Source organism: Chanodichthys erythropterus, chromosome 5 (genome assembly GCF_024489055.1).
Source record: "Chanodichthys erythropterus isolate Z2021 chromosome 5, ASM2448905v1, whole genome shotgun sequence".
In the NCBI taxonomy this organism is placed as follows: Eukaryota; Metazoa; Chordata; class Actinopteri; order Cypriniformes; family Xenocyprididae; genus Chanodichthys; species Chanodichthys erythropterus.
The window spans coordinates 19648042-19675689 of NC_090225.1; the positions used below are offsets into that span (position 1 = coordinate 19648042).

A 27648-nucleotide genomic window follows, 5' to 3' on the forward strand; every position below is an offset into this window, starting at 1 on the left:
GATACTGTTGTTCATGATTTTTAGGGGGGAATCAACACTAACGTACATCATGGAGGAATCTACATCAAAAGCGTGATGCCAGGAGGAGCGGCAGATCAAGATGGAAGAATACAGATAGGTTAGGATTCATCATTACCAATGATAAAACATGATAAATGTTTTGAATTCAAAATATTCTATTAATCACACTTTTCCTAAAATAATGTTTTTAAGATCTAATTTGTAAGATGAAGGTCTGTAAGATGAGAGTCTCTTGTGCTCACAAAAGCTGCATTTATTTGATAAAAGATATACTGTAAAACAGTAACATTGTGAAATACTGTAACAATTTAACATTTTTCTATTTTAATATATTTTTTAAATGTAAATAATAAATTTACTGTCACTTTTTAAAGGGTTAGTTCACCCAAAAATGAAAATTCTGTCATTTATTACTTACCCTCATGTCGTTTCACACCCGTAAGACCTTCGTTAATCTTCGGAACACAAATTAAGACATTTTATTTGAAATCTGATGGCTCCGTGAGGCCTCCATAGGGAGCAATGTCACTTCCTCTGTCAAGATCCATAAAGGTAACTAAAAACATATTTAAATCAGTTCATAAGGCGGCGAGAATACTTTTTGTGCGGCAGAAAAACAAAATAACGACTTATTTAGTGATGGCCGATTTCAAAACACTGCTTCAGAAAGCATTGGAGCATTGTGAATCTGTGTGTCGAATCTGCAGTTCGGAGCGCCAAAGTCACCTGATTTCAGCAGTTTGGCGGTTTGATCGGCGATCCGATTCATGATTCGATACACTGATTCATTTATGCTCCGATGTTTTCTGAAGCAGTGTTTTGAAATCGGTCATCACTAAATAAGTCGTTATTTTGTTTTTTTGCCGTACCAAAAGTATTCTCGTCGCTTTATAATATTAATATTGAACCACTGTACTCACATGAACTGATTTAAATATGTTTTTAGTACCTTTATTGATCTTGACATAGGAAGTAACATTGCTCCCTATGGAGGCCTCACGGAGCCATCGGATTTCAACTAAAATATCTTACGGGTGTGAAACGACATGAGGGCAAGTAATAAATTACAGAATTTGGGTGAACTAACCCTTTAAGGGTAGTGGTATGTATTCCAGTTTTTTTGTGTGTGTTTTATGCATATTTGTCTTCTCCTTGATGATGTACAAATATGACTCAGATGTTCCTAACATGCTAATGAGCATGAACATACATCTCCTGACTGGTTGTGATGCATGACTGGTGTCGACAGCTCAATGATGTGTTGTGTGGGTGACAGGTGACAGGCTGCTGGAGGTGGACGGCTGTAACCTGCGTTCCGTCACACACAGACAGGCAGTGGAGTGCCTAAAAAGGACGGGAGAGGTACTGACATGTTTGCTTTACTTCTGAGCAGTACAATCACAACCGTTTATGTAGTTAGCTGTTGCATATGATTGAGCCTAGTCTAGTCTAATGTTCATAATTCGGAAGTTATGTAAGACTGTTTCTGCTGAAAGTAAAAAATACAAATGCAAATGTGAGATTGTTTAAAATAAGACTTAAATTATATATGTAATATAGAATTAGCTTTCATTTTTGTATTTCCAGTTTTCATTTTAATTTGTTTTTTAAATAATTTTATGGCCCTTTGTAATTTTTAAGTTTTTGTTTTGTTTCCTGTAGATTTCTGTTTAGCTTTAATTTATTTGCATTTCAGTTTTAGTCATTTTAGTACTTCAACTTCATTGTTTTTTCAGTTTTATATAAGTTTTTCATCTAATATTTATTTATTTAACCATTTTTAATAGTTTTAGTTGAATGCATTGAAGACGTATACAACTGACAAGCATTTTGACATGTGAGTCAGTTCAGTCTGTTGTACCAGAGCACTTGCATTAAGTTTTGTTTTTGCAAACAGTTAAAGAGCAGTCGCTTTCGTTTAATCTTACCCAACATATTGAGAAGTAACAGCCGTAGATGTGAACTCAAGCACAAGGGCGAATCAGAGGTCACAATATGTCTGAAGGGGCCTTTTTGCCCCTTCCTTCAGCATGTCAGTTGCTTTAGGACAACAGAACCAGCAACCCCTCTGTCTTAAGGGTTCTCAGACTGCACAAAAGAGAGATCTAAAGTGACACATGGTTGTGAAAGCATATGTGTTGGTCGTTATTTTTGTCTGGGCTAATAAGATTTTCTGAGGTCTGACGCTGAGCCGTGTCGTCATACTGACACTATAACACTTAAGCTGACCAATCTTCAGCCACATGCACTGGTTAGGTAACAGGCTATGTGCTAAGCAAACTGATGACATGGGTATGTTCACCATAGGTGTACAGCTGATGGGGCAATCATCGTCTGTAACAGTAAAATAACAAGACATGTTGCTTTAATGAGAGTGTTATTTTCAGGTGGTGAGCCTGGTTCTTGAACGCGAGCCTCCGGTGGTGTTGGACACTTTCAGTGCTTCATCCACGTTGGAGAGACGGAGATCTCCTTCAGCCCTCAGTGTGCAGAGCACGCCCACACCCCTGAGGAGGGATGTGACCATGGAAACGTCCTTGTCTGTCAGGGCCAAGGACTTCAGCTTTGTGTCAGATGGTGAGATGGGGATCAGAGAGGGGGAGAGAACATTGCAAAACATTTCAACTGAATCTGACAGCGACACTGTGCTAGCTGCCAGACCCACATAACTCAAAGACCCAGCCAAATTTAGATCTTGTCCAGTGCAACATTGGTTTTTATGTATATATTACATCGCCATAATTACATTTTTGCACTGGCATATGTTTTGCATCAAGCCTTAAAGTTAGTCACTTTTACATGCAAAATTTTGTTTCTTTTCAGCGAACAACACCCAAAATTGTAAATTCTGTGATTTACTTAAAGCGTTAGTTCACCCAAAAATGAAAATTCTGTCATTAATTACTCATCCTCGTGCCGTTCCACACCCGTAAGACCTTCGTTAATCTTCGGAACACAAATTAAGATATTTTGGTTAAAATCCGATGGCTCCGTGAGGCCTCCATAGGGAGCAATGACATTTCCTCTCTCAAGATCCATAAAGGTACTAAAAACATATTTAAATCAGTTCATGTGAGTACAGTGGTTCAATATTAATATTATTAAGTGACGAGAATATTTTTGGGGCACCAAAAAAAACAAAATAACGAATTATTTAGTGACGGCCGATTTCAAAAAGCTTTGGAGCACAAATGAATCAGTGTATCGAATCATGATTCAGATCGCGTGTCAAACTGCCAACGGCTGAAATCACGTGACTTTGGCGCTCCGAACAGCAGATTCGATACACTGATTCATTTATGATCCGAATCTTCCTAAAGCAGTGTTTTGAAATCGGTCATCACTAAATACGTCCTTATTTTGTGTCGTTTTTTTTGGCGCACCAAAAATATTCTCGTCGCTTTATAATATTAATATTGAACCACTGTACTCACATGAACCGATTTAAATATGTTTTAGTACCTTTATGGATCTTGAGAGAGGAAATGTCATTGCTCCCTATGAAGGCCTCACGGAGCCATCAGATTTCAACTAAAATATCTTAATTTGTGTTCCGAAGATTAACGAAGGTCTTACGGGTGTGAAACGGCATGAGGGTGAGTAAAAAATGTCAGAATTTTCATTTTTGGGTGAACTAACCCTTTAACTTCATGTCATTCCAAATTTGTATGAATTTCTTTCTTCTGGGGGACACAAAAAGAAGAGTATCTTACACTATTTATAACGAGTTTAATGAAAGTGAATGAGGTCTGGGGCTGTCAAGCTTTAAAAACATCCTTTTTAAAGCTTGACAGCCCCAGACCCAAAAGCACCATAAAAGTAGTTAGTTTGACTATATTTACAATAAGTGTTGTTATTGTAACTAAAACTATAAAAATCCTTAATTGAAATAAAATATAAATATTAGATGAAAAACTAAAAATGATTTGTTTCAGTTAATTTCCAAAGCAACATTTCTGATTTTCATTTAAAATTTCATTTTAGTTGAAGTATGAATTACTAATACTAAAATTGAAATAAAAATAAATTAAAGCAAAATATATTATAAAAAAAACAAGAACTACATAGTACTACTACAACAAAAAAGCACTTGACAAAAATACCAAAACTTAAACTAAAATTTAATTGAAAACTGAAAAAAAAAAATATATATAAAAAGCAAATTCAAATTATTAATAAATATTATAATACTGTATAAATAATACTAAAATAACAGTGCATTGTGTGATACTCCTCATTAATTTTCATTAAATTAAAGAGGGGCCAGGATAGATTCCCACTGAAGAAAGTAAGTCATATGTGTTTGGAACATCATGAGAGTAAGTAAAATAATAACAGAAATTTTAATTTCGGATAAACCTTTTAACTGTTGACTGGTTTCTGTGTGTGTGAGTCTGAACCCATTATTAACTACAAATTGAGAGTGTTACACTTTTTCTTTGTGGCAGATAACATCCGGGATGTGACGCTACAGAAGAGCCTCGGTGACCTGGGGTTCAGCTTCCTTGTGTCTGAGCTGGGTACTGATGAGGGCAGCGTGGTGCATATTAAGAGCCTTTCTCCTGGTCAGCCTGCAGGGGATTGTGGGCTTCTGAAGGTGGGAGACATAATCCTGGCCGTTAATGGAGAACCTGTTAGAGGCTTGTCCTATGAGGTAAAGGATGCATCATTTATCCAGCATTCTAAGCTTTTACAGATGTACTGAGATTCAGATCATATTTATATATGTATAATGTATAACAAGTCTGTAGCATAATACATTTTTTGTCTGATTCATGAAAACATAATGTGTTTGTGTGGCCAAGAAACAAAATTAGTTTTTAAAACTTGTCACATGTCACAGTTAAGCTTTAATCCACCAAAATGACTTATTTGTGCTTTACTTAGTTTAATATTATATACTGGATTAAATAAAACAACTGCTATACATTAATGCATCAAGAGGCTAATCAATCCTTTTTTTAAAAATAAGTAAATTAATATTTTATTTTTAATAAGGATGGGTTAAATTACTCAAAAGTGACAGTGCAGACATGTATAATGTTACGCAAGATTTATATTTCAATTTAATGCTTTTTAGTCAAGTATCCTGAAAACAAAGAGAGTAATGGAGTAATGATGCTGAAATTTCAGCGTCACAGGAATAAATGACATTTTAGAAAATGGTTATTTTAAATTGTAATAATATTTCACAATAATACTGTTTTTACTGTATTTTTGATCATTTTTTAGCCTTGATAAGCATAAGAGACTTCTTTCAAAAACATAAAAAAAATTCTTATCAACCCCAAACTTTTTAACGGTAGTGTATGTCTTTGTATCACTGCAGGAAGTTCTGCATCTTCTCCAAAAATCTCCGTCTGAGATCAGGCTGTCAATCTGCAGACCCTCACAACAGGAACATAGAGATATTGACACCTTTCTGGTAACATCCTTTTTCTACATTGTTGGGAACAACTCTAAATTTGAAATGTTATTTTTCAAACTCACATCCCTTTTTGACAGGGTCCTGATACACTTCCAACCCGTGCGCTGAGATCCAGGTCACTAGACCTGCAGGCGAGGTCTGTTGCCCCAGACTTCAGTGAACTCCTCAAGAAGCGGGCAATAGAGATGGGTCTAAAGAAAGAAGTTTCCCCTGAGAAAGCCCAGGAGATCCCCTTGACCCAACAGAACCAAGACAGCGAGATGGTGGATACGACAGTCCCTCCACCCCCTCCACCCCTACCTTCACGTCCATCCTCAGGTGAAGCTGGAGAATTAAAATCTCATGCCATAGTGAGGGAGGAGCATGAGAACAAAGCTCCACCCCCAACTCCTCCCCCAACACCAAGCACCGTTAAAGTGACAACATCCAACACAGCACCAACTCCGGCAGCCCCTGAAACAGCAGTTACAGCCCATCAGCAAGAGCCAAAAGATGATATCATCTCAAAAAGCAACCATGTCTCAGCTTGTACCAGGTAAAGGCCTGTTTATTTCTGTGATAGGATAATATTGATAATTTTATACATCATAACATTAAATGTAAACGTGTTGAATCAAATTTTTGAGAATTAAGAGCTTGAGAAACATTATCGTAGCAACAGCTGTGCTGCTTAATGTTTTGTGGAAACAATCATTTTTTTAATCAATAAATAGTTAAAAAGAAGTATTTATTTGAAATAGATGTCTTTTTTAACATTATAAATGTCTTTACTGTCACTTTTTGTTGATTAAATGCATCCTTGTTGGATTAAAGTATACATTTCTTTAAAAACAAAATGTATTTGTAATTGTGATGTAGATGGGACCAGATGGGAAAGTGAAAAGCAATTTGTCTGTCTACACTGAACACAAAAAAGCGATACAATGCAACTTGTTACATCATATTTAAGGTTTAATTGTAGCTATATGTGGAGTGGGCTTTGGGACTGTTATGCTATAAATGCCACGATACAAAGACTTGCTGTGAACTCTGATTATTTATTAAGTGCGCACACACATAGCGTTTATCTCACTGGCCCCGGTGCACTCCCCAGAACTGCCCGGTCTACAACCAGTACCGGAACCAAAGATGTTATATGGCATAACATCACAGGGACCAATGAGATTTGGTTGGGGCTACCTAGTACAAATAAATAAAAAAGTGATTAACAAAATCACTGTGTCACCTGTTGCATGTAGTTTATAGTTACAACAAAACTGGGGATGTTTCTTTTATTACTTAACAAATTCAAGAAAATGGTCATGAAAAGCTAAAATATGACTTAAATATTAACTTCCTGTTATCTGTTCACAGTGACACAACTGAAGGTGTGGAAGAGAGCATGACAGGTTTCACAGCTAATGGACTGACTGTTACAGCTGATGAAGAATATTTGACCATCACCACCACGGTACCCTCTCCCCCAAGCAGCAGCACTGCTTTCTCCAGTGAACTGCCCCCTCCACCAGCACTTTCTGTACCATTGCTAAGCACACCTCCATCCTACCAGCAAGCAACTCAAGCAGCAGCCTCAGAAGAACCTCCTGCCCAGGTCAGCGCCCCCTCAGCCAGCAACAATGGCTGGGACGATGATGATGAAGAGGATGACGAAGATCCCAGAAGGGTGAAGTCTGATTACATTTGGCTATTCGTAGTTCTCAGTTACATGGCATTGAGACTTGGAGGGCAAAAAAGCTATAGAACTGCAGCAGAGACTTGTCAAATTTTAATTTGTTTCAAACCATGAATATTTAGATCACCTTTCAAAAGAAGAAAAACCACAATATGCCAGCAAAATATGAACAAAGTTTTGGGCACTTGTGATCCATTTGCAGCACATGCTGCAGTATTTCAATCACTAAAAACAGTGAGACATGCTAAAATGCTTAACGTGAAAAACATTAAATTTACTAAAACACTTCCTAGCAACTACACAGATCTAAAATCAAACTAGAAACAACACAAAACACTTACAGTACGCAGATCTCCTTGTAGCTTGAATGATTCTCTCTGTAATAAGGTGTATATTGAATTAATATCACTGTTTTACTGCATTAGCCTTATTTTGCCCTCCAGTTGAGCGTTCCTATAGGGGTGTTTCATCACACGAAAGCTATGAATTGATTTAGTCTTTAGAGCAGCATTTTTTAGTGCTGGTTAATGCTCTAAAACTCTGGAAAACTCTGAATTTTTTTATATAATGCATATTTACTTTTGTTTGAATGTTTTTCTGTTTTCTGTGTAAGCGCCATGAGAAATGCTATATAAAATAAAGTTTATTATTACTATTATCACAATAATTTATTGCTGGTCTAGCTGGTGGACTAGTATAGCCATGGTGTTCACCATCTCATATGTTCTGTCTTGTTTTAGGACATGTTGAAGGAGTTTGAATTGACTGTCTCACTGACCAAATCGTGGTGTGGCAGCTTCGGTTTTACAATAACCAGGAGTAAACTGGACAACTGCTATTATGTCCAGGATGTCCTGGATAATCCGGCCAAAGCAGATGGCAGACTGAGAGCAGGAGACAGGCTTGTCATGGTACAGCTTTTCTCACCATTAGAAATCACAGTTAATGACCATCTCTTTCTGAAGATTTGATTTGATTGTCAGTGGTGCACGATTGCAACATACAATGAACAGTTCCAGCTCCTGTGTTAAGACTTAATTGGCATTATCATCTTGTATTTGTCAGGTGAACGGTCACAATGTGACAAACGTGGCAGATGACGTGGCAATTAGCATCCTCAGGTGCTCCTCCAAAAGACTGCACATGGTGCTGGGCAGAGCTGTGCAAAATTTACTCCCTCCTCCGCCTCCTGACACTCTCCAGGACATTGTCATACCCAAGACTCCATCTGGACAACTGGGTGAGGAAATACTTCATAGTAGGGTTAATTAGGGTAACATCGTATCACTCTATAAGAAATTTGCAAAAAAAAAACAAACAAAAAAAAACATTTTAAGTTATAAAAGTGATTCTTATAGGGTATGTTCACACTTATAGTTCGGTTCTCTTGGTTCTTTTGGTCCAAACCAAAAAAGAAAATTATACATTTAGTCCTGATTCGGTTAGTGTTTACATTTTCATTTTTAACACCGAACCTAAAGATACAATGCAAAAAAAAAAAAAAAAGAAGACTTTTATGACATCCAAAACAGTGCTCTGTGCTGGGCTAAATGCACTCACTGTATGTACGTGCATATTATGGTATATAAAGGAGCTGACAAAGCCTATAAAATGTGTAAAGGAGTGAAAACAGCAGCAGGAATACCTCCATCAAACACACAAACAAAGATCTGTTGCGAGGAGACGCATTTCTGATGCCTGTACCGACCTGTGATGGGCCACATCGTGACTATGATGAGTGTATGCTTAAACATTCTGTTCTTTTTAGGGTTGCATCTTGTGACATCATGTCCTATCTTTGGTTAGTTTTACATATCTTTGGTCTGTTTTGCGTTCATATTTCAGTCGAACCCCACCAGAGTTTTTTTAGCGGTCTCAGTCTGCTTGTTTGGTGCGCACCAGGGTTTGGATGGCAGCGTTCACACTTATTCTAATGAATCGAACTAACGGAGCAATCACACCAGATTTTGTTTTAATCAAACCAAACCTGCCAAGTGTGAACATACCCTTATAGGATTCGGATCGCAGCATTCACACTTAATCAAATGAACTGCATTAATAGAGCAATCGCACCAGAGTTTGTTTTAATCTAACCAAACCTGCCAAGTGTGAACACACCCTTATAGGATTCGGATCGCAGCATTCACACTTAATCAAATGAACTGCACTAATAAAGCAATCGCACCAGATTTCATTTTAATTGAACCAAACCTGCCAAGTGTGAACACACCCTTATAGGATTCAGATTGCAGCGTTCACACTTAATCAAATGAACTGCACTAATAGAGCAATCGCACCAGAGTTTTTTTTAATCGAACCAAACCTGCCAAGTGTGAACACACCCTTATAGGATTCGGATCACAGTGTTTACACTTAATTAAATGAACTGCACTAATAGAGCAATCACACCAGAGTTTGTTTTAATCGAACCAAACCTGCCAAGTATGAACACACTCTTAGAAACTGTAACCTTCTGATTTTTCGTATTCAATTCAAAATACTTTTTCATTTGTCTGTGCAGGTATCAAGCTAACAGGAGGCATTGGCAGCAAGTGGCAGGGAATTTATGTCCAGGAGGTGGTGCCAAGTTCCCCTGCTAGTGAAGAGGGCAGCATCCAACCCAATGACAAGATTGTTTACATATGTGGGAAGTGCACCCTGGGAATGACGCTGGAGGATGCAGTGAAAGTGTGTGAGAGTGCCCCACGCAAAGTCAGATTCAAAGCCATGAGGTGAGATTGGAGTTTGATTAAGTAAAAACATGAATTATATAAAGTATACATTTTTTTAATTAAATGTTTTTTTCTTTGTTTCAGAGATGATCAACCATTGATACCAATGGATAAATGGAACGGTACATTTGCTTGAATTACAGAAATAATTGGTTGAATCATAATCAATAGAGAATATGAGGTTGTAATTAAGTTTAATGTTTATTTCTTCACTTTCAGAGTGTGTTTGTTGCTATTATTGAGTCTTATGATTATGTAGAGACTTTAACCTTCCCATGGGCGAAGTAACTGTTCTGGCTGTCAGTGGGATGTTTTTTATTTTGCTCTGGGCGTGTGAAAGCTCCTGCTGGGCTGCAGAGGGCAGTCGTGATCGACGTGTTTCAGTCTAGTCTGAAGTGACAGAAATGAGGTGGAGAGCTGCTCCAGTTGAGGTCCAGAGCAGCCCGGGCCTTCACTGCACGCTTCACTGGACATCGCGACATTTTGAGCAGAGTGTCAACTCTTATTAGAGTGCTTTACACTGTGTCAGCCCTGAATAATATTTCATTTGCTTAATTTCAATAAGTAATTTTGAACATTCACTCTATTTATCCATTTTGATATGTGCACCAGATTTAATACAAAAAGTATTAGATTAAAAGCTTTGTGTTACATACAAACATTTTCTTAAGAAAATGTTATTGGTGCAAACTTGTTGCCATGATGCTAGGTTGGTGGTGGTTGCTATGGCATTGAAAAAATGCAATGTAAAAATTGTTAAATTTTTTCTCACAAATGTAATATGAAGCAAACTTTGATTTCTGGAGTAGCATTTAAAACAAAAACCATCAGTTTATCCTGTTTCTCCTCTTCAGGTTTGTTTGAATGGAAGAAGGAGAAAAAAGTCTTCCCTCGCCTAGAAGAGCCTGTGTCACCTGACGTGGAGGCAGCTGCTACGGATGGTAAAGCCTTTGGTTTCCTGTGTGTCTCTGTTGTCTGGGAGTTGTGGCATTAGATCTGTGCTGACAGACATGGCATGTCTTGCTCAGAGGGCAGCGGGTGCAGGATTAATTATTAGCGAGGGACATGGCCTCCTCTGGCCGATCAAAGTGCGCTTTCTTGTGTCTGACGAATAAAGGCCAGCTGATCTAGTGGGCATCCGGGTTGCTAGGAGACCACTAGCCAGGAGGTCCGAATAAGCTTGAAAAGGCTAGCATAGTTTACCTTCACTAGCACAGAGCAGGTCATCAACGCATCTCCCCCCGAAATGGCAGCAGAGGAGGGGGACGTTTGTGAGTTTGGGAATTGTTTGAAATTGCTGTGCACTTGGTTTCCTCATTTAGCAGGAAGAACAAGATTTGATGTTATGCTTGGGTTGATTTTGTTTTTATTTCTTGATTAACTCTGGTTAATTTTGACATTTGTTAAATGAGTAATGATGTACCATTCAGTGTAAATAATTTCTTTAGTTCTAGATTTTTTTCTGACACAAAATCTCTCTCTCATTTCTGGTACAGTTAAACCTGTCGCTGACAGTGCCGTGCAATTCAGGAAGAGGCTGTCTGTCACATCGGAGCAGGAGGTAATTGTCCCTCGGCCTTGTTTTAGGCTGATGACATAGGCTGTAACATGACTCTTGCTTTGTAATCTCTCTATGTCATTCACCTCTAAATACCTTTGTAATCATCATCATCAGCTAGATTTAGAAAAAACAGCAATCCTTTAAAAATTTCCTAGAAAATGGGAATACATGTAGATGTTTTTTTAGGCAAGACTGTACCTGTCTAAATACACACAGTCTTTCTATATATAGCAAATGATGAATGTCACTCATTTACTATACACAACACAGTAAATATGTCTGCAGTTTTGAACAAAGTATATGCTTCAACTCATTCAATGCCACTATTGCTTATGTGAGTACAACATATAATGTAATGATAGGAATAAATTACATTTTAAAATACGTTCAAATAGATTTTTTTTACATTATTTAAATGTTTGATCAAATAAATCCTGCCCTTTTTTTTTTCTTTTTTTTTTTTTCAAAAACATTAAGACCTGGTTTCACAGACAGGGCTTAGATTAAGCTAGGATTATACATTAGTTAAAAAAGGACATTTAAAGGTATAGTTCACCCAAAAATGAAAATGATCTCATAATTTACTCACCCTCAAGCCATCTTAGGTGTATATGACTTTCTTCCTTCAGTCAGACACAATCTGAGTTATATTAAAAAAAATATTCTGGCTCTTTATAATGGGAGGAAATAGTAACCAAGATTTCGATGCCCAAAAAAGCTCATCCATCCATCATAAAAGTAATCCATACAGCTCCAGGGCATTAATAAATGCCTTCTGAATTGAAGTGAGGCTTTTTTGTTAGAAAAATATCCATATTTATAACTTTATAAACTAGAATCACTGGCTTCTGTACGCGAGTCGATTCCGGCGTATTGACAAACATGGAAGCACAGAGGATAGAGCAAAACAAAACACCAGTCAAGAATTAGAAGTCTAAAACGAGAATTTTTAAAGAGAAATGTTGGAGGAGCTTGAATTTTTTGCCCAGCCTTATTTGTTTGAACCAGGAGAGGGATCTACTCTCAGTGTCAGTGCAAGTCGCTTTCAGTTAAAAAAGCTCAAACAGGCATTTTAGTCTGGGACTAGGATTAAGCCTTGTCTGTGAAACTGGGGGTAAAAAAAAATATTTTTAATTTGACTCCAATCTTTTGACTGTTAGTGTAGATATACTGAACATTGATCCATTTGATCAAATGGCACAGATTTCATCACTTGAAAAATGAGAGTGTGGACTGTGTCCCATGGGCCACTGTGTCCCACTGTGTCCCTGTTCCTCCCCCTGTACTCCTTTTCTGTAGAGCTGTATCCTCCAGGTAGAGTTCACCAAGCCTGAGAGAGGTGGGCTGGGCTTTGCTCTGGTGGGCGGGGTCAATGGGAGCACACTGAGAGTGAAGGATATTTGTTGTGGGGGCGTGGCCGAGCAGGATGGCCGTCTCAGAGTGGGTGACATCCTTTTGGAGGTATGAGCAAATCACTCGCTCATTGATTTCTTCTTCATTGATAAACCGTGTAGAAGGTTAGCCACATCTCTGTTTGTTTTACAGGTGAATGGTATCATTGTATCAGGACTGAGCCACAATAAAGTTGTGGATATTTTGCGGAAGGCAGAAGGCACGGTTCAGCTGACGGTATGTAGGGACATCCTGCCCATGTCAACCTGCCCTGGTTCCAGCTCCCCTGCTGAGGCCTCTCAGGAATTCAACACATCAAATTCTGCAGGTCAGCAAGCCGAGCTCTGTGTCTCCCTTCACTGTACTTGGTCATCTGTTATGTCAGACTGGCAGCATTATTTACATATTTATGTACAACTGATAAAACTATACCTTATAATTACTGTATTAAATGATTATAAGGCAATTAATACCAGTAGCATTCTCAATGGATAATATTTTTTTTGTTCGCATTTTGTCATCAGGTCCTTTTTTGACAATTTGAAACTTTTTTGACAATTAAAAACTAAGTATATAATCATGTAAAATACCAGTATGATTGAAAAAGAAAAAAAGAAAGAAAGAAATTAATACTTTTATTCAGCAAGGATGCATTAAAAGCGACAGTAAAGACATTGTTACAAAAGATTGAACATTCAATTCATCAAACAATCCTTAAAAAAGGAATCATAGTTCCCACAAAAAAAAAAAAAAAAAATAGGCAGCACAACTGTTTTCAGCATTGATAATAATGAGATTAATATTATTATTTTATTTTAATTTTTTTAGCAGTAAAAAAATATTTCTGAAGGCACTGTAGACTGGAGTAATGATGCTGAAAATTCAGCTTTGCCATCACAAGAATAAATTACACTTTGAAATATATTAAAATAAAAAACAGTTATGTAAATTGTACTGATATTTCACAATATTACTGTTTATTTTTGACCAAATAAATGCAGCCTTGGTGAGCATAAGAGACTTCTTTCAAAAACAAACAAACAAAAAATCTTACCACACATTTTTGAATGGTTGTATGCTTGTTAATTTCAGCAATTCTATGAACATCTCATCTGTCATCATTAAATTATATTATGTATATCATTGAATGTCAATTTAACACATTAATTTACTGTAATTATGATTATTTTAAAATGTGATACATTAATTCAAAATAATTAAAATATTAATATTTGATCAATTTGATTACCCATAGTTCAATTAAATAATTAGTCATGTTATGTATTCTGTTAAATTTTTGTAAAAATCAAATCACAATTTTGACAGCTCCAATATATATATATATATATATATATATATATATATATATATATATATATATATATATATATATATATATATATATATATATATGCATTATATTGGCCACTCTTTCCAGATATCTACATCAACACTGCCTGTTGAAAAGATATTTTTTTGTGTATAACCACTAGTACTGACGCTTGTTAGAAACTGAGATATTGTTTCTAATGTTTTAATGGTCTCCTCCTGCTGTAATTCTTCATTTTCAGATATTACAGCACAAACAGAAACACATGCAGATCATGTGTCTTTCCAGAACTCAGAATGTCCTGGACTTAGAGGGGAATGTGATCAGGTATAAAAACTTTGTTTTGTTTTTTGTTGTTGTTGTTGTTTTACTGTCAAGTACATAAAGAAGTATATAAGTAAATACTGAGATGATGACTTTCTCCAGTGAAATGAAAGCCCCTTCCAGAACAGATTAGAAGACAAAAAGCTAATCTAATAATTGACAAGTTCCAGCACCTAGCAAGGTTTGCCATAAAATTAATTAGCATCGCCTCCAGTTTCTCTCAAAGGAAACCACTGAAACTCAGATGACAGTAAGGGTGGCCCGAACTGAGTTAACTCATCACCTGTCTCCTCTTTCTTTCTCTTTCTCCTTTTTCTTTCTATCTCTTGCCTGTAGGAAAGTCGAAACTGTACACCAACCTGTCAGAGGTGTTGTCCGTCTCTGGGAGTTACGGACATGCTACAAGAAAGGTGAGTGTCACTGAATTACCATATTTTTTTCCTCACATTTTTGTTGATGCAGCTGCTATATCACATGTGGTACCAAGAGTGTTGAGTATCATACAGTATGAGACCTGAAAGTTTGAATTAACTGAAACTTCGTAAAACCACCTGTAAAAAACAGTTAGTCTGTTTATCCGTAAATTTGCAACGTGTTATGACTGAACATAAACCAGATCATAAGGACTGAATTTCATTGCAGTTTTTGTTTTGTTTCTGTTTGTTTGTTTTTTAACATAGCTCTCAAATGGAATCGCCACAGGGAGGCACTAAAGAGTCATTAATAAAATACAGGCCCAATAATCACAGCTTTGGCTTCTAGTTAGACTGGCCTACAAGCCACACTTGTTATAGTACGTAGCACTTGCAATTAGCAGCTTTTTTACATTTTAGGTGGAAAAATCGCAGGAAAATCAGCCTTGCATGATAACAGGCCCCGGAACGTAGCAATGTGGTCAAGGTCTCTGCTCATTCCTGCCCCGTACCCCCTTCAGGACAGACCCCCAGAAGCAGCATCTAGAAAAATCTGCCATGAAAACAGAGCACAGCGAGTCAGACGACTGGAGCAGTGATGAAGAAGAGGATGGTGATGATGACGACAATGCTTTTCAGCCATCTCCTCCAGAGGCTATTCCTCATACAGGTACATTATCTTCATATTTAGTCACCATCTTTGTAATTCTACTCAATAGTTATTTTATATTATAGGATGATTTGATATAATATTTGTGTTTTTATGAATCATTTTATGAAACTACAATTTCAGACTATAATTAGTAGTATTACATACTCTAGAGATCTGTTTGGCTTGTGTAGATTCATGCATCTAAAAACGCCTTTCTTACATTAAGGTCGACCAATCGTGTCAGAAGAGGAGCTTGCCAGTCTTGCGGTCATATCCCCTTCTAAGAATGGGCAGTACTCAGGCTCCAGGGTCAGAGCCCTCATCCAAGCCCTTGAACAGCTAGAAAAGCAAGATCTGATCAAAGAGTTTATGGTAAGTTTCTGCTGTTTACATCAATACAAACAACTATATCTTCACAGCACTGAATATCACTGATTGATACAAGCAGAAACGTCCAACCACATTTGTTTTTTATTGTTATACATTTCATAAAAATCTTTAGTTTGTCTCTTTGAAACTAATGTAATGTCTACAATACACATTGGAATTTAATTTAAATATTGATTCATTCAAGTGTGTAAATGAGTGAACATGTATGGCTCTTTTTTTACTAGGCTTTAGAGCATTTGAAACCTTCAGACAACTGCCTGGTTGGAAAAGCACCCGAAAACCGGGAGAAGAACAGATACAGGGATATCCTGCCCTGTAAGTTCCTGTGCTTCTCCCATAATTCTCCACAAACCATCCTTAGCTGGGACTTTTATTACTGTTTTACAGTTTGTGAGCCTCACTTCTCATAAAATAAATTTTTGGGTGTACATTTTCACACCATTCTGAAACCACATGGACCACACACTGTAAAAAATTACCAGGAAACTGTGTACTAACAGTAATTCCTTACGATAAAAAACTGTATGCAGATTTTTACAGTCTTAGTACAGACTGTAAATAAATCACTGTAAATAAAATGTTATTTTAAAATAAAATCACTGTAAATAATAGTATACAGTTTTACAACATTTTTACTGTTTTAAATGTAGGCCCTTGTATACATTTACTTGTAAACAGTGGAACACATGACACGGCAATTAAGTGAAATGTAACCAATCCCTGGTTATTTACTCCCGGGTGTCCTACCAGTGCAATATTAGATTACATTGCCGGTGTAGACGTCCATTTGACTCGGTATTTCACACTCTATCCGCCACCTCTTTGCGGCTTTCCGGACCTCCTCACCCATGTGGTGCCGTTTTCACACTGCGGCCACACTTATCCTGTTTGTACGGATTCAGTTTTTGCTGGTGTGAAGTGTAAGGAGGTCAAAGGCTGCATGAGACGTTGTTTGCCCTCAGTTTAAAAGATAACAGAACGCTGCAAACGTAAAGTCAAACAGGAGATGTGTGACTCACAGATCTGCTTTCACTGTTAATGGGAAACATCCATTCATGTGCAGTGTCAGAACGAGTATGCAGAGAATGGGTTGTAGTTGTATTGAAGAGAGGGGGTCTCTGTACAGAATAGGCACAATACAGCGCTTCATGTGCTGGCAGGGGGCAGACTGGCCCTAGCCTGGCCCGGAGTGTTTGTTTATTATCACGACAGCTCACTGGGCTTCTGTTCCCCGAATAAAGCGCCCAGGATTGAAAAGTGTGAGGCCCCTGGGACTTAACCACTGTTATTGCTGGAGGCAGTTTAAGGGCCGCAACCTTCTCCAGGAAGCCTGATGCCACCCATTGTGGAGGCCGCTCCACACGAATTTACCTACTCCCAGTGACATACGCTTCCCCTTACATATGAACCCCCCCCGTTCATCTCCTTCCCACTCAGTTTAATTTTTCAGCCCATTTCTTTTTCTGAGCTGTTGAACATGTTTTTGCAAGCAGCCCCCTTGTAGAGAGTTACAACAGTAATCTCTTCAGCATCTTCATCTTCATCTCTTCTTGCGTAACGGGACAAAACAAGTTACTAACAAATAGGACCTACCTAAAAATATTTTTACAATTGATTTGACATATTGTTGTAACAGAAACTGTGAGCACAATTACTTAAAAATTACAAAGTCACAAAGGCCTGGCTGACAAACTAATACCAGGTAAAATATGGAAAGAGGATGTTTAAGACTATATCAAGACTATATTATGTTGTAGTATATTAGTAAATATTTACACTGCCATTCAAATGTTTGGGGTCGGTAAGGTTTTTAAAACACAGTAAAAATAGTAATATTGTGAAATATTATTACAATTTAAAATAACTATTTTTAATCATTGCTACAGCAGCGGGGAAGATGCATCGGCATTAATTTGCGTTGTTTTAACGTTATATTTAGTTTTGACCTAAATACGACCCCGTTCAGATGGAAATACACAAATATGGATGTGTCCACATTCAATGGGTTTAAACGGCTAACCCTTTTACAGCAGATTTAGTTCACAAACAAGTGACAGTCGTGACCTAAATATGATTTTCATGTACATTAATAAACCTAAAATTAGTAACTTACTTTCGGCATCAGTAACTTACTTTTCATGCCATCCATCGTGGGTGAACTTGATTTCACTTGATCCATGTTCCTGGATCAGCATCCCAGTCCACTAATCAGATTTGAGGGAAAATTTTACAGTTTACACAGTTGTTAACAACCAAGCCTAACTCTAGGCTCACCTATCATTTCCCTCTGACTTTAGGGATAAGTTATGGGTAAAGTTAGGTTTAGGAGTAGGGACAGGACTAAGTTTTCAGGCAGGAATGTTGTACAAGGATCAATAAAATATGATTATCCAGGAACATGTCTTACAAGCACAGAGGATCTCCCGTTCTTGGCTCATTTTGAGTCAGACTTGTAAATTCAGTGAATTGTTAACTGGAGACTAGCTCTGACCGAATCACTTGAATCAGTGAGTTGCTGACTCAAGAACAGATGCAATTGGATCGGTCAAAAATTACGAACAAATCGTTCAGTGTGGTTTGTGAACACATTTAACAGGTTAATTGAAAATAGCCAGCTCGTTCACGACAAGGCTACCGCGTCTCGGAGCGGGCGACTATTTCTTCAGTTCAAAATAAGATACAAGATACAACGTTTTTATGAAATGCAGTGGGATATTATGCTTTGTAATGTAAAGGTAAAAGTTTCCTAAAATACAAATACTCAGATAAAATACAGATACTTAAAAAAATGTACTTAAGTACAGTACGAAGTAAAAATACTGTCCACCACTGAATTTAATGCATTAATTTAATGCACACTCTTAGCCCGCATTTTATATTTACTTAAAAATATAATTACAATATACTTAAAATATTTAAGTTTGGTTGCATTACTTATAAAATATAAGTATATTCTACTAATTTGTGGGTGTATTTGAATGTGTTAATAAATGTAAGTTAAATGCACTTAAATTATGAAGTTTTTCTCCTGACCACACCTCCTACACACTGGTTTGCGGCAGGTAATGACGCCATTTTGTCGTGGTGTGTGTGAATTCAAGGAGCTGTTGATGAGCAGGTAGAACATTTGTTTTGGCTGTTCTACAGACATTTTTTCTAAACATTTACCTTTTTATAGTTTTTCACCAAAGGAGAAAATCACAATTTTTATGTTACCATCATCGAGGTCAGGGTTTGTTTTAGTTGAGCTCTTGACCCTTGACTTTTTAATATTAGATTTTGTTTGGGCAGTTTTAACTGCATTAAAACCAACCAGACAAGCAAAGTTAAAAGATTATCAGGTGGTGTTGGTTATGTTTTCACATAATCATTATTTGATCTGAATCACTGAACTCATTTAGAGCCCAATCTCTGAGTTAGATTTACATTATTGATTACAGCAGCACTGTGATTCTACAGCAGAAGATCAACTTTTACAATACAATTTATTTTTTAAAGTTGTCCTTATCACACAAAAAAAAAAAAAAAAAAAAAATATATATATATATATATATATATATATATATATATATATATATATATATATATTAGGCACACACAGACATCAAGAATCAGCATATGAATCTCAACAACGGTGACAAGCAACATATTCTGATAAACAGATCAACTCTGAACATTAGAAAACAAGCTACTAAAAAGTTACAGAAAAACTGCAAAATTTAAATGGTGAGAATAAAGAAAATTACTAAGACAATTCAGCTCATAATTTATTCATGCAGCAATGCATGATGGGAGGCATGGATGAATTTTGATTGGTGGCAAGTTATCTTGCTTAGTACATTGAACTTAAATATACTATGTGTAATAACTACAAAGTAATTAATATTACAAAACATTTTAAGTTAAATGAACTCAAATTATTAAGTTCACATTACTTAATCATTACTTAATTTTTTTAGGGCAACCAGTTTCCTCACATTTTTTTAAGTAAATTCAGCTTATCCAGGCGAACAGTGCATCCTTACTGAATAAAAGTACTAATTTCTTCCACAAAAAAAAAAAAAGAGTTGAGTAAAAAAAAAAAGTCAGTAAAATCTTACTGACTCCAAACTTTTGAATTGTATAGTGTATATGTCAGCTTTTCTTAGTTAAAGGTGCTCTAAGCGATCCTGGGTGGAATAACTTCCTGTTGACGTTCGAAGTGTTGTCAAACAAAACAGAAGCTAGCTAGACCCTCCCTCCTCCTCCTCCTCCCCCTCCCCTCCGTGCTTCCTGAAACAGTCATGAACGCGCATTTAAAATCATTCTTGTCGGTTATTGGCTGGAGCATGTTTATTATGTTTCGTTGTCCAGGCTGCACCAAGTAGTTGTTGTTGCCGTTTTTGGAGCTTGTGGCGACTACAGAGACCACGTTTTTTTTTTACAGTGTGTTCAGGGGACAGGCAGCTAACGGATAGTGAGGAGATGTTTGCTGTATGTGACAAAAATTTTTGTCCAAAAAACGCGTGAGATCACTTAGAGCACCTTTAAAAAAATATATATAAAATGATATTTAATCTGTATGAAGTATTAAATTAAGGTAATGAGTGATAAAGTAATGTCATTATTTTAACTGAAATAAACTGAAAATCAAGCAAAATTAGACTTTTTTTGTGTGATTCTAGTCACAAAAAAAATCTGTATTCATTTCACTAATTGAATTTCAGAGTATAAATGTTGCTATTTAAAAAAAATGGCAGGTAAAGTCTCAAATCTCAGTGTGCTGCATCAACCAGTAAGCCACCATGAGAATACTCTAGAACATTCTTCTCACCCTGCTCCCCTGTGTTCACTCCTTTAGGCTTTCCAGCGGCATGACCTTGAAAGCTTGTTTCATTTATTTGGAGCTATTTGCTGTACCTCGGCACAATTTGTTCCTTCTCCTCTATGGGGAGACCAACAACACTGCATTCTTGGTTTGTAGATTAATAACACTGTTGGCTACCAGAGCCAACAACAGCAATCACCTCATTACAGGAATGCTGAGGCCCCGTATAAATCTCCAACCTGCGTTTCAAATAAAAATTTGTTTGTGGTTTGGGAAACATACATTTGATAGTAAATACACAAGAGTTTTGTTTGTTTGCTCATGCATGGATTTTGACTGAATCTGAAAACAGAAAGATTGTATACCTTCTGGTTTTCATAAGCATTCGATGGTTTAGTTGCCCTTTGGGAATTGAGCCGTCATAGAGAGTTTAACTGTTGTTTTCTTATCTTATATTATTGCCAAATAACATGCATGTTTGTTCAAGCTCAAATCTACTAAAATCTTGGCCGAGGCACATAAATTTATCATTACAGCAGAAGTAATTGCATAGTTTTTCAAAGTGTGAGTCTGCATACAGGGAGTGCAGAATTATTAGGCAAGTTGATTTTCTGATCATATTTTTTTTCCAAGCACATTTTACCAATTCCAATCCACATCAATCTTAATAACTACTATTAATATTGTTTTTAATCATTAATAAGTGATATATATAATTGTTCATGAAGGCTGGAAATGAAGAATGCCCAATATTCAGGTGTGCAGAATTATTAGGCAGGTTTTCTTTTACAGATAAAATGAGCCAAAAAAGAGATTTAACTCAGACTGAAAAGTCAAAAATTATTAAATACTCATGAGAAGGATGCAATACTAATGTAATACTAGAAATTGCAAAGTTAAAGCATGACCATTGGACAGTGAAATGCTCATTGGGTCAGCGGGGTCATACAAAAACAGCTGGAGAAGAAAAGACACGTTAACTGCAAAATAATTAAGAATTAAGGTGAAGAATTAAGTGTGAAACCATCAGGAACCCTTTAGTCTCCAGCGCCACCATTTCCCAGTACTGAAACCTACCTGGAGTCTTCAGAAGTGTGAGGTGTCAGGATCTCAGAGACTTAGGTTAGGTGAAGAATCCTAAAAAGCGACCTGCTCTTAATAAGAATCACAAGCTGAAGTGTTATAAAGTACATGAAGACTGGGTTTTTATAGGCCTTATAGACAGACAGCTTGAGAGTGACTCCTGAAGGACCAGCACCACATCCTCTTGTACCATTGTTTGAAGAATTTATCTTCCAGAATCTGGCAGTAAGGTGTGGGAGTTCACTTTTAGTCCATCTCTTATCCTGAAATGTCCATCTTGCAGAGATGGACTAAATGATCTTCCAAAACTTACTGCCAGATTCTGGAAGATAAATTCTTCAAACAGTGGTACAAGAGGATGTGGTGCTGGTCCTTCAGGAGTCACTCTCAAGCTGTCTGTCTATAAGGCCTATAAAAACCCAGTCTTCATGTATTTTATAACACTTCAGCTTGTGATTCTTATTAAGAGCGGGTCATTTTTTAGGATTCTTCACCTAACCTAAGTCTCTGAGATCCTGACACCTCACACTTCTGAAGACTCCAGGTAGGTTTCAGTACTGGGAAATGGTGGCGCTGGAGACTAAAGGGTTCCTGATGGTTTCACACTTAATTCTTCACTTTAATTCTTAATTATTTTGCAGTTAACGTGTCTTTTCTTCTCCAGCTGTTTTTGTATGACCCCGCTGACCCAATGAGCATTTCACTGTCCAATGGTCATGCTTTAACTTTGCAATTTCTAGTATTACATTAGTATTGCGTCCTTCTCATGAGTATTTAATAATTTTTGACTTTTCAGTCTGAGTTAAATCTCTTTTTTGGCTCATTTTATCTGTAAAAGAAAACCTGCCTAATAATTCTGCACACCTGAATATTGGGCATTCTTCATTTCCAGCCTTCATGAACAATTATATATCACTTATTAATGATTAAAAACAATATTAATAGTAGTTATTAAGATTGATGTGGATTGGAATTGGTAAAATGTGCTTGGAAAAAAAATATGATCAGAAAATCAACTTGCCTAATAATTCTGCACTCCCTGTATTGAAATGAATTAATCGCAATCTACAATCACTGTTTCTCTGTTCTGTTTGAACAATCAGATGATAAGACACGTGTTCCTGTCGGAGAGAACGAGGGCTACATCAATGCCAGCTACATTCGTATGAAGGTGGGCACAGAGGAGCTCTTCTATATCTCCGCTCAGGGCCCTTTGCCTGGCACTCAGGATAACTTCTGGCAGATGGTATGGGAGAACAAGTCTGATGTTATCGCCATGATGACTCAGGAGGTGGAACGTGGCCGGGTAAAATGCCACAAGTACTGGCCCGAAAAGCTTGATGTTCCCAAAGAAACCAGCCGTTACCAGCTCTTCCTGGATAACTACCAGATGCTTGGCTATTTCCACATTAAGGTCATCAAGATGGTGGAAAAAGAGGTTAGGAGCATGTACCTGATGGAAATATTGTGTCTTGTCCAAAAAAAATCTTTTTCTTATTGTAACCTTTCCAGTGTAAATTACACCATTTAAAAATCACAGGCTATGCTTTCAACATCCTTAAAACAAGATATATATTTGTGAGATCCAAATTTGTATAAGGTATTAAGAATAATAAAATTCTATACTCTGCAAAAAAAAGATTATAATATAATATAAATGATAATAATATAATATATACTATTTTTATTGGAAACATATGGAAGAGGATTAGGGCCAAGCAATAATAAAAAAATAAAACCATCTTGAGATTAAAGTTGTTAAATTGCGAGAAAAAAATAATCAAATTTTGAGAAAAAAGTCTAAATAAAATGTTGAGAATAAACTCGTTAAATTAAAAGAAAAAACTCGTTAAATTTCGAGAAAAATGTCGAGAAAAAATGTTGAGAATAAAGTCATTAAATTACGAGAAAAAACTCGTTAAATTACGGGAACAAATTCGTTAAATTACGAGAACATTTTTCTCGGAATTTAACTAGTTTTTTCTCGTAATTTAACGAGTTAATTCTCAACATTTTATTTCGACTTTTTTCTCAGAATTTAACAAGTTTTTTCTCATAATTTAACGAGTTTATTCTCAACATTTTATTTCGACTTTTTTCTCGAAATTTAACAACTTTAATCTCGAGATGGTTTTATTTTTTTATTATTGCTTGGCCCTAATCCTCTTCCGTAGAAACAAGACAAAAATACTAATTAAGAAAAAAAAAATTTCTTTATCTTTTTGCCATCTATCTTTAAATTCTTTATCTCCCAAATTCTCAAAATTGTATAGTTTACCAAGCAACTCATTATTGAACTGTGTACCCTTCTAGAGTGGACACATTCACTTTGTGAAGCATCTAAAGTTCACCACATGGCCAGACCACGGCACACCTCACTCCTCCGAGCAGCTGGTGTGCTTCATTCGCTACATGAGGGCTGTACACTCCAAAGGGCCGATCACAGTCCACTGCAGTGCAGGCATTGGCCGAGCTGGAGTCCTCATCTGCACTGATGTCATCCTCAGTCTCATTGAGAAAGACCTAAGTGTAAGTATTTTGCACAAGTATAGCATTATGCTTTAGTTCACACAAAATGAAAATTCTGTCATTAATTACTCACCCTCATGTCATTCCACACCTGTAAGACAGTCCTTTCCAGAACACAAATTAAGGTATTTTTGATGAAATCCGAGAGGTATCTGACTCATCCATAGACAGCAATTTAACCACTACTTTCAAGGTCCAGAAACGTACTAAAGACATTGTTAAAACCGTCGACGTGACTGCAGTGGTTTTTGTGCACAAAAAAACAAAACAAAAATAAAGACTTTATTCAACAATCTCTTCTCTTCCCTGTCATTATCCTTACGTAGTTGCTGCAGTAAGCACAGTGAAGGCTTATGCGTTTAATGCTCAGTATTCCGAATGCCAGCTCAGTATTGGCCAAATCTGATCACATGAGCAGCACAACCCATCCGTGTGATGATGACGCAGGAGCCGGCCAATAATGACACTGTGTTCTGACGTAGAACCTGGAAGTGCTGGATGTAAACAAAGTATGAGAATGACACCAAAGAGAAGATATTGTTGAATAAAGTCGTTATTTTTGTTTCGTTTTTGCACACAAAAAGTATTCTCGTCGCTTCATAAAATTAAGGTTGAACCACTGTAGTCACATTGACGTCACGTCTTTAGTACCTTTCTGGACATTGAAAGTTTTGATTATATTGCTGTTATATGAGTCTTATACCTCTCGGATTTCATCAAAAATATCTTAATTTGTGTTACGGGTGTAGAACGACATGAGGGTGAGTAAATAATGACAGAATTTAAATTTTTGGGTGAACTAACCCTTTAAAACAATAGATCATCTAAATATTAAAATTATCATTCATTTAAATGTAAACAATTACAGAATTCTATGGAAGCTTCCACCAAGGAATAAAAAAAAAATAATAATTGCGACATCTTACAATTATGACTTTTTTCCTCGCAATTGCAAGTTTATATCTCACAATTTGGACTTTATAACTGAGGTAATAATTGAGAGATTATTAGTTTATATCTCGCAATTCTGAATTTAATCTCACAATTCCAAGTTTATAACTCACAATTCTGATTTTTTTTTTTCAGAATTATTAAATATAAACTCTGAATTGGGAGAAAAATGTCAGAATTGTGAATTTTTTTTTTTAAGTGATTGCACACAATTCTGACTTTTTATATCATTGTATTTCATGTCTTTCAGAATGTCATATTTTGCATTTTTTCCCCCTCAGAATTATGAGATATAAACTTGCAATTGTGAGTACTATTAATATAACATATATTATGAGCAGCTAAAATGTATGTACTTCTGTTTTGCTACCGTAGATTAATGTGAGTGACATAGTAAAGGAAATGAGACTCCAGCGGCACGGCATGATTCAGACCAAGGTGAGTGAATCAGGACATTCAGTTAGAATGCTTCCTTCAGGTGAATATATAATGCACTAGGGCACATGATCTCTCAGCACACGAACAGAAGAACCTATCAATCATTAGCTGGTCTTAGATGGCTTTCATTTATTTAATCAGCTGTTAATTAAGAAGAATGCAATACTTGTCTTCTGTTTATTTTTTTGCATTACCCTTCCTCTGAATGTACAGTATAGTTGAATAAACTATCTGGAGATGTTTTGCCATTCTTCTCTCTGATTTCAGGAACAATACCTCTTTTGTTACAAAGTCTGGCTGGAGGTGTTACAAAGCATCTCACTTCTTCACGGTCACCACTGGCAAACCGAAACCTCTTCATTAATGCATCCTTACAGTCCTTAAAGTCTTACAAGTGTTTCCTCAGAAAAGCAACAATATGTGTGTTTTTGAGTGGCAGACATGGTGATGTGTTGATCGTGTGTGTCTGATATAGTACAACCACTAGTTCTATTTATCGAATATGGAATATATCATAGGAAATATGGTAGATATTTTCATTAACTGTGCAATGTCCTTGTGTGATCCGATATATATTTTTGTACCATTTTGGCTTAAAAACACTGATTTCATAGCCTTTCTGGACTTTTAGTCATTTTGCCTTGAACACGTTTTAGTTTCTTTAAGATAAAAATTATGCACATTAATTAATTCTAACTGATTTCTCACATTTTGAAGAATGTACCAATCAGCATCAAACCATTACACAAAATGTATGTTTTGAATACTTATCCAAACAGAAGCATGTCAAATTTTCAGATTTTTTTTTATTTGACAGTGTTGGGGTGTCTGATTTTAGTAGCTGCGAGAGAGGTCATCTTCATTCAAAATTATTTTTACACTCTCAGAAGAACCAGCTGCTAGACAGATACTTTTTAGCAAAGTGCCTTTTAATTTCTCTACATGTGGGCAGTCTACCGCTCATCTTTCTTTATCTGCACTCAAATAAAACAAGCTGTTTTACCTCTTAGTTGACATTAGGTCAGAGCAGGAGGAATTAACCCAAAGAAATAGGACTGATGCTAAGAGATTACAAACCACAGCCTTCTTATCTGTATGTATAGCTTCTGAGGGTCTGCCAGCAGGCATATTCGCTTGGAAACCAATATTTGACTTTGGACAGCAGAGCAAGTATCTGCTTACACTTGTAATGGAGAAAGAACGCTTGCAGTAAACCATCTTAAGACATCGGACTCGCAATATTAAAAAACAAATGTGTGAATGGGTTGGAAATGGCAATGGACCAATATTCTGTGATACTGTAGAACTGTTTCTCACTGTTTAGCTTGATGCAAAGCAACAGCACAATAATTTTGCAGCACACTAATGTCTTAAACTGAGTTTGTTATAGAGTATGAGCACATCAGAGCTTTTAAAAGGGGTAAATCATCCCATTTGATCTAGAGTTGAATATTTATTTGCATTAATTTTCCACAGGCTTTGTGAAAACATGATCAAACTACTATATTGCTGTATTAAACTATAAATTATAAACCTTGTACTTTGATGGAAAGCTCAATTATAAGCTATATAGTTATGATATGTAGAAATGTAGGCCTATTACTCTAACTGTACCCATTTTTACAAATAAAAACAGTATACCATTATATTTCATGTGTTTCAAATGATATTGATAATATTCAAAACATCACATTCAGGTCAGGAACTGAGAACAATTTTTAAAAAAGAAAAAAAGTATTAAAAGCATTAAAATACTCATACCACTTCTTTTGGTGGTACTGCAACACAGCTATTAAATCCACAGACTCAATCTCATTAGAAATCCTAAAGGGTTAGTTCACCCAAAAATGAAAATTCTGACATTAATTACTCACCCTCATGTCATTCCACACCCGTAAGGCCTTCGTTCATCTTCAGAACACAAA

At 36.4% G+C, this 27648-nt stretch overlaps 1 protein-coding gene across 1 annotated transcript in view; it reads left to right on the forward strand.

The window, feature by feature from the left end:
- ptpn20 (protein tyrosine phosphatase non-receptor type 20) overlaps nt 1–27331 on the forward strand; it is a 42398-nt gene extending 15067 nt beyond the window's left edge. The window contains exons 24-47 of the mRNA XM_067385329.1: nt 25–118; nt 1298–1383; nt 2409–2598; nt 4470–4675; nt 5351–5446; nt 5527–5984; nt 6803–7112; nt 7862–8032; nt 8187–8361; nt 9643–9853; nt 9938–9975; nt 10708–10794; nt 11350–11414; nt 12714–12875; nt 12960–13134; nt 14378–14463; nt 14797–14870; nt 15395–15543; nt 15752–15897; nt 16140–16230; nt 22909–23243; nt 24119–24334; nt 25661–25723; nt 25991–27331. Coding sequence (XP_067241430.1) covers nt 25–118; nt 1298–1383; nt 2409–2598; nt 4470–4675; nt 5351–5446; nt 5527–5984; nt 6803–7112; nt 7862–8032; nt 8187–8361; nt 9643–9853; nt 9938–9975; nt 10708–10794; nt 11350–11414; nt 12714–12875; nt 12960–13134; nt 14378–14463; nt 14797–14870; nt 15395–15543; nt 15752–15897; nt 16140–16230; nt 22909–23243; nt 24119–24334; nt 25661–25723; nt 25991–26107 — 3801 coding nt within the window. The 3' untranslated portion in view covers nt 26108–27331. The remainder of the gene's footprint in view (nt 1–24; nt 119–1297; nt 1384–2408; nt 2599–4469; nt 4676–5350; nt 5447–5526; nt 5985–6802; nt 7113–7861; nt 8033–8186; nt 8362–9642; nt 9854–9937; nt 9976–10707; nt 10795–11349; nt 11415–12713; nt 12876–12959; nt 13135–14377; nt 14464–14796; nt 14871–15394; nt 15544–15751; nt 15898–16139; nt 16231–22908; nt 23244–24118; nt 24335–25660; nt 25724–25990) is intronic.
- The last annotated feature ends 317 nt before the right edge of the window (nt 27332–27648 follow it).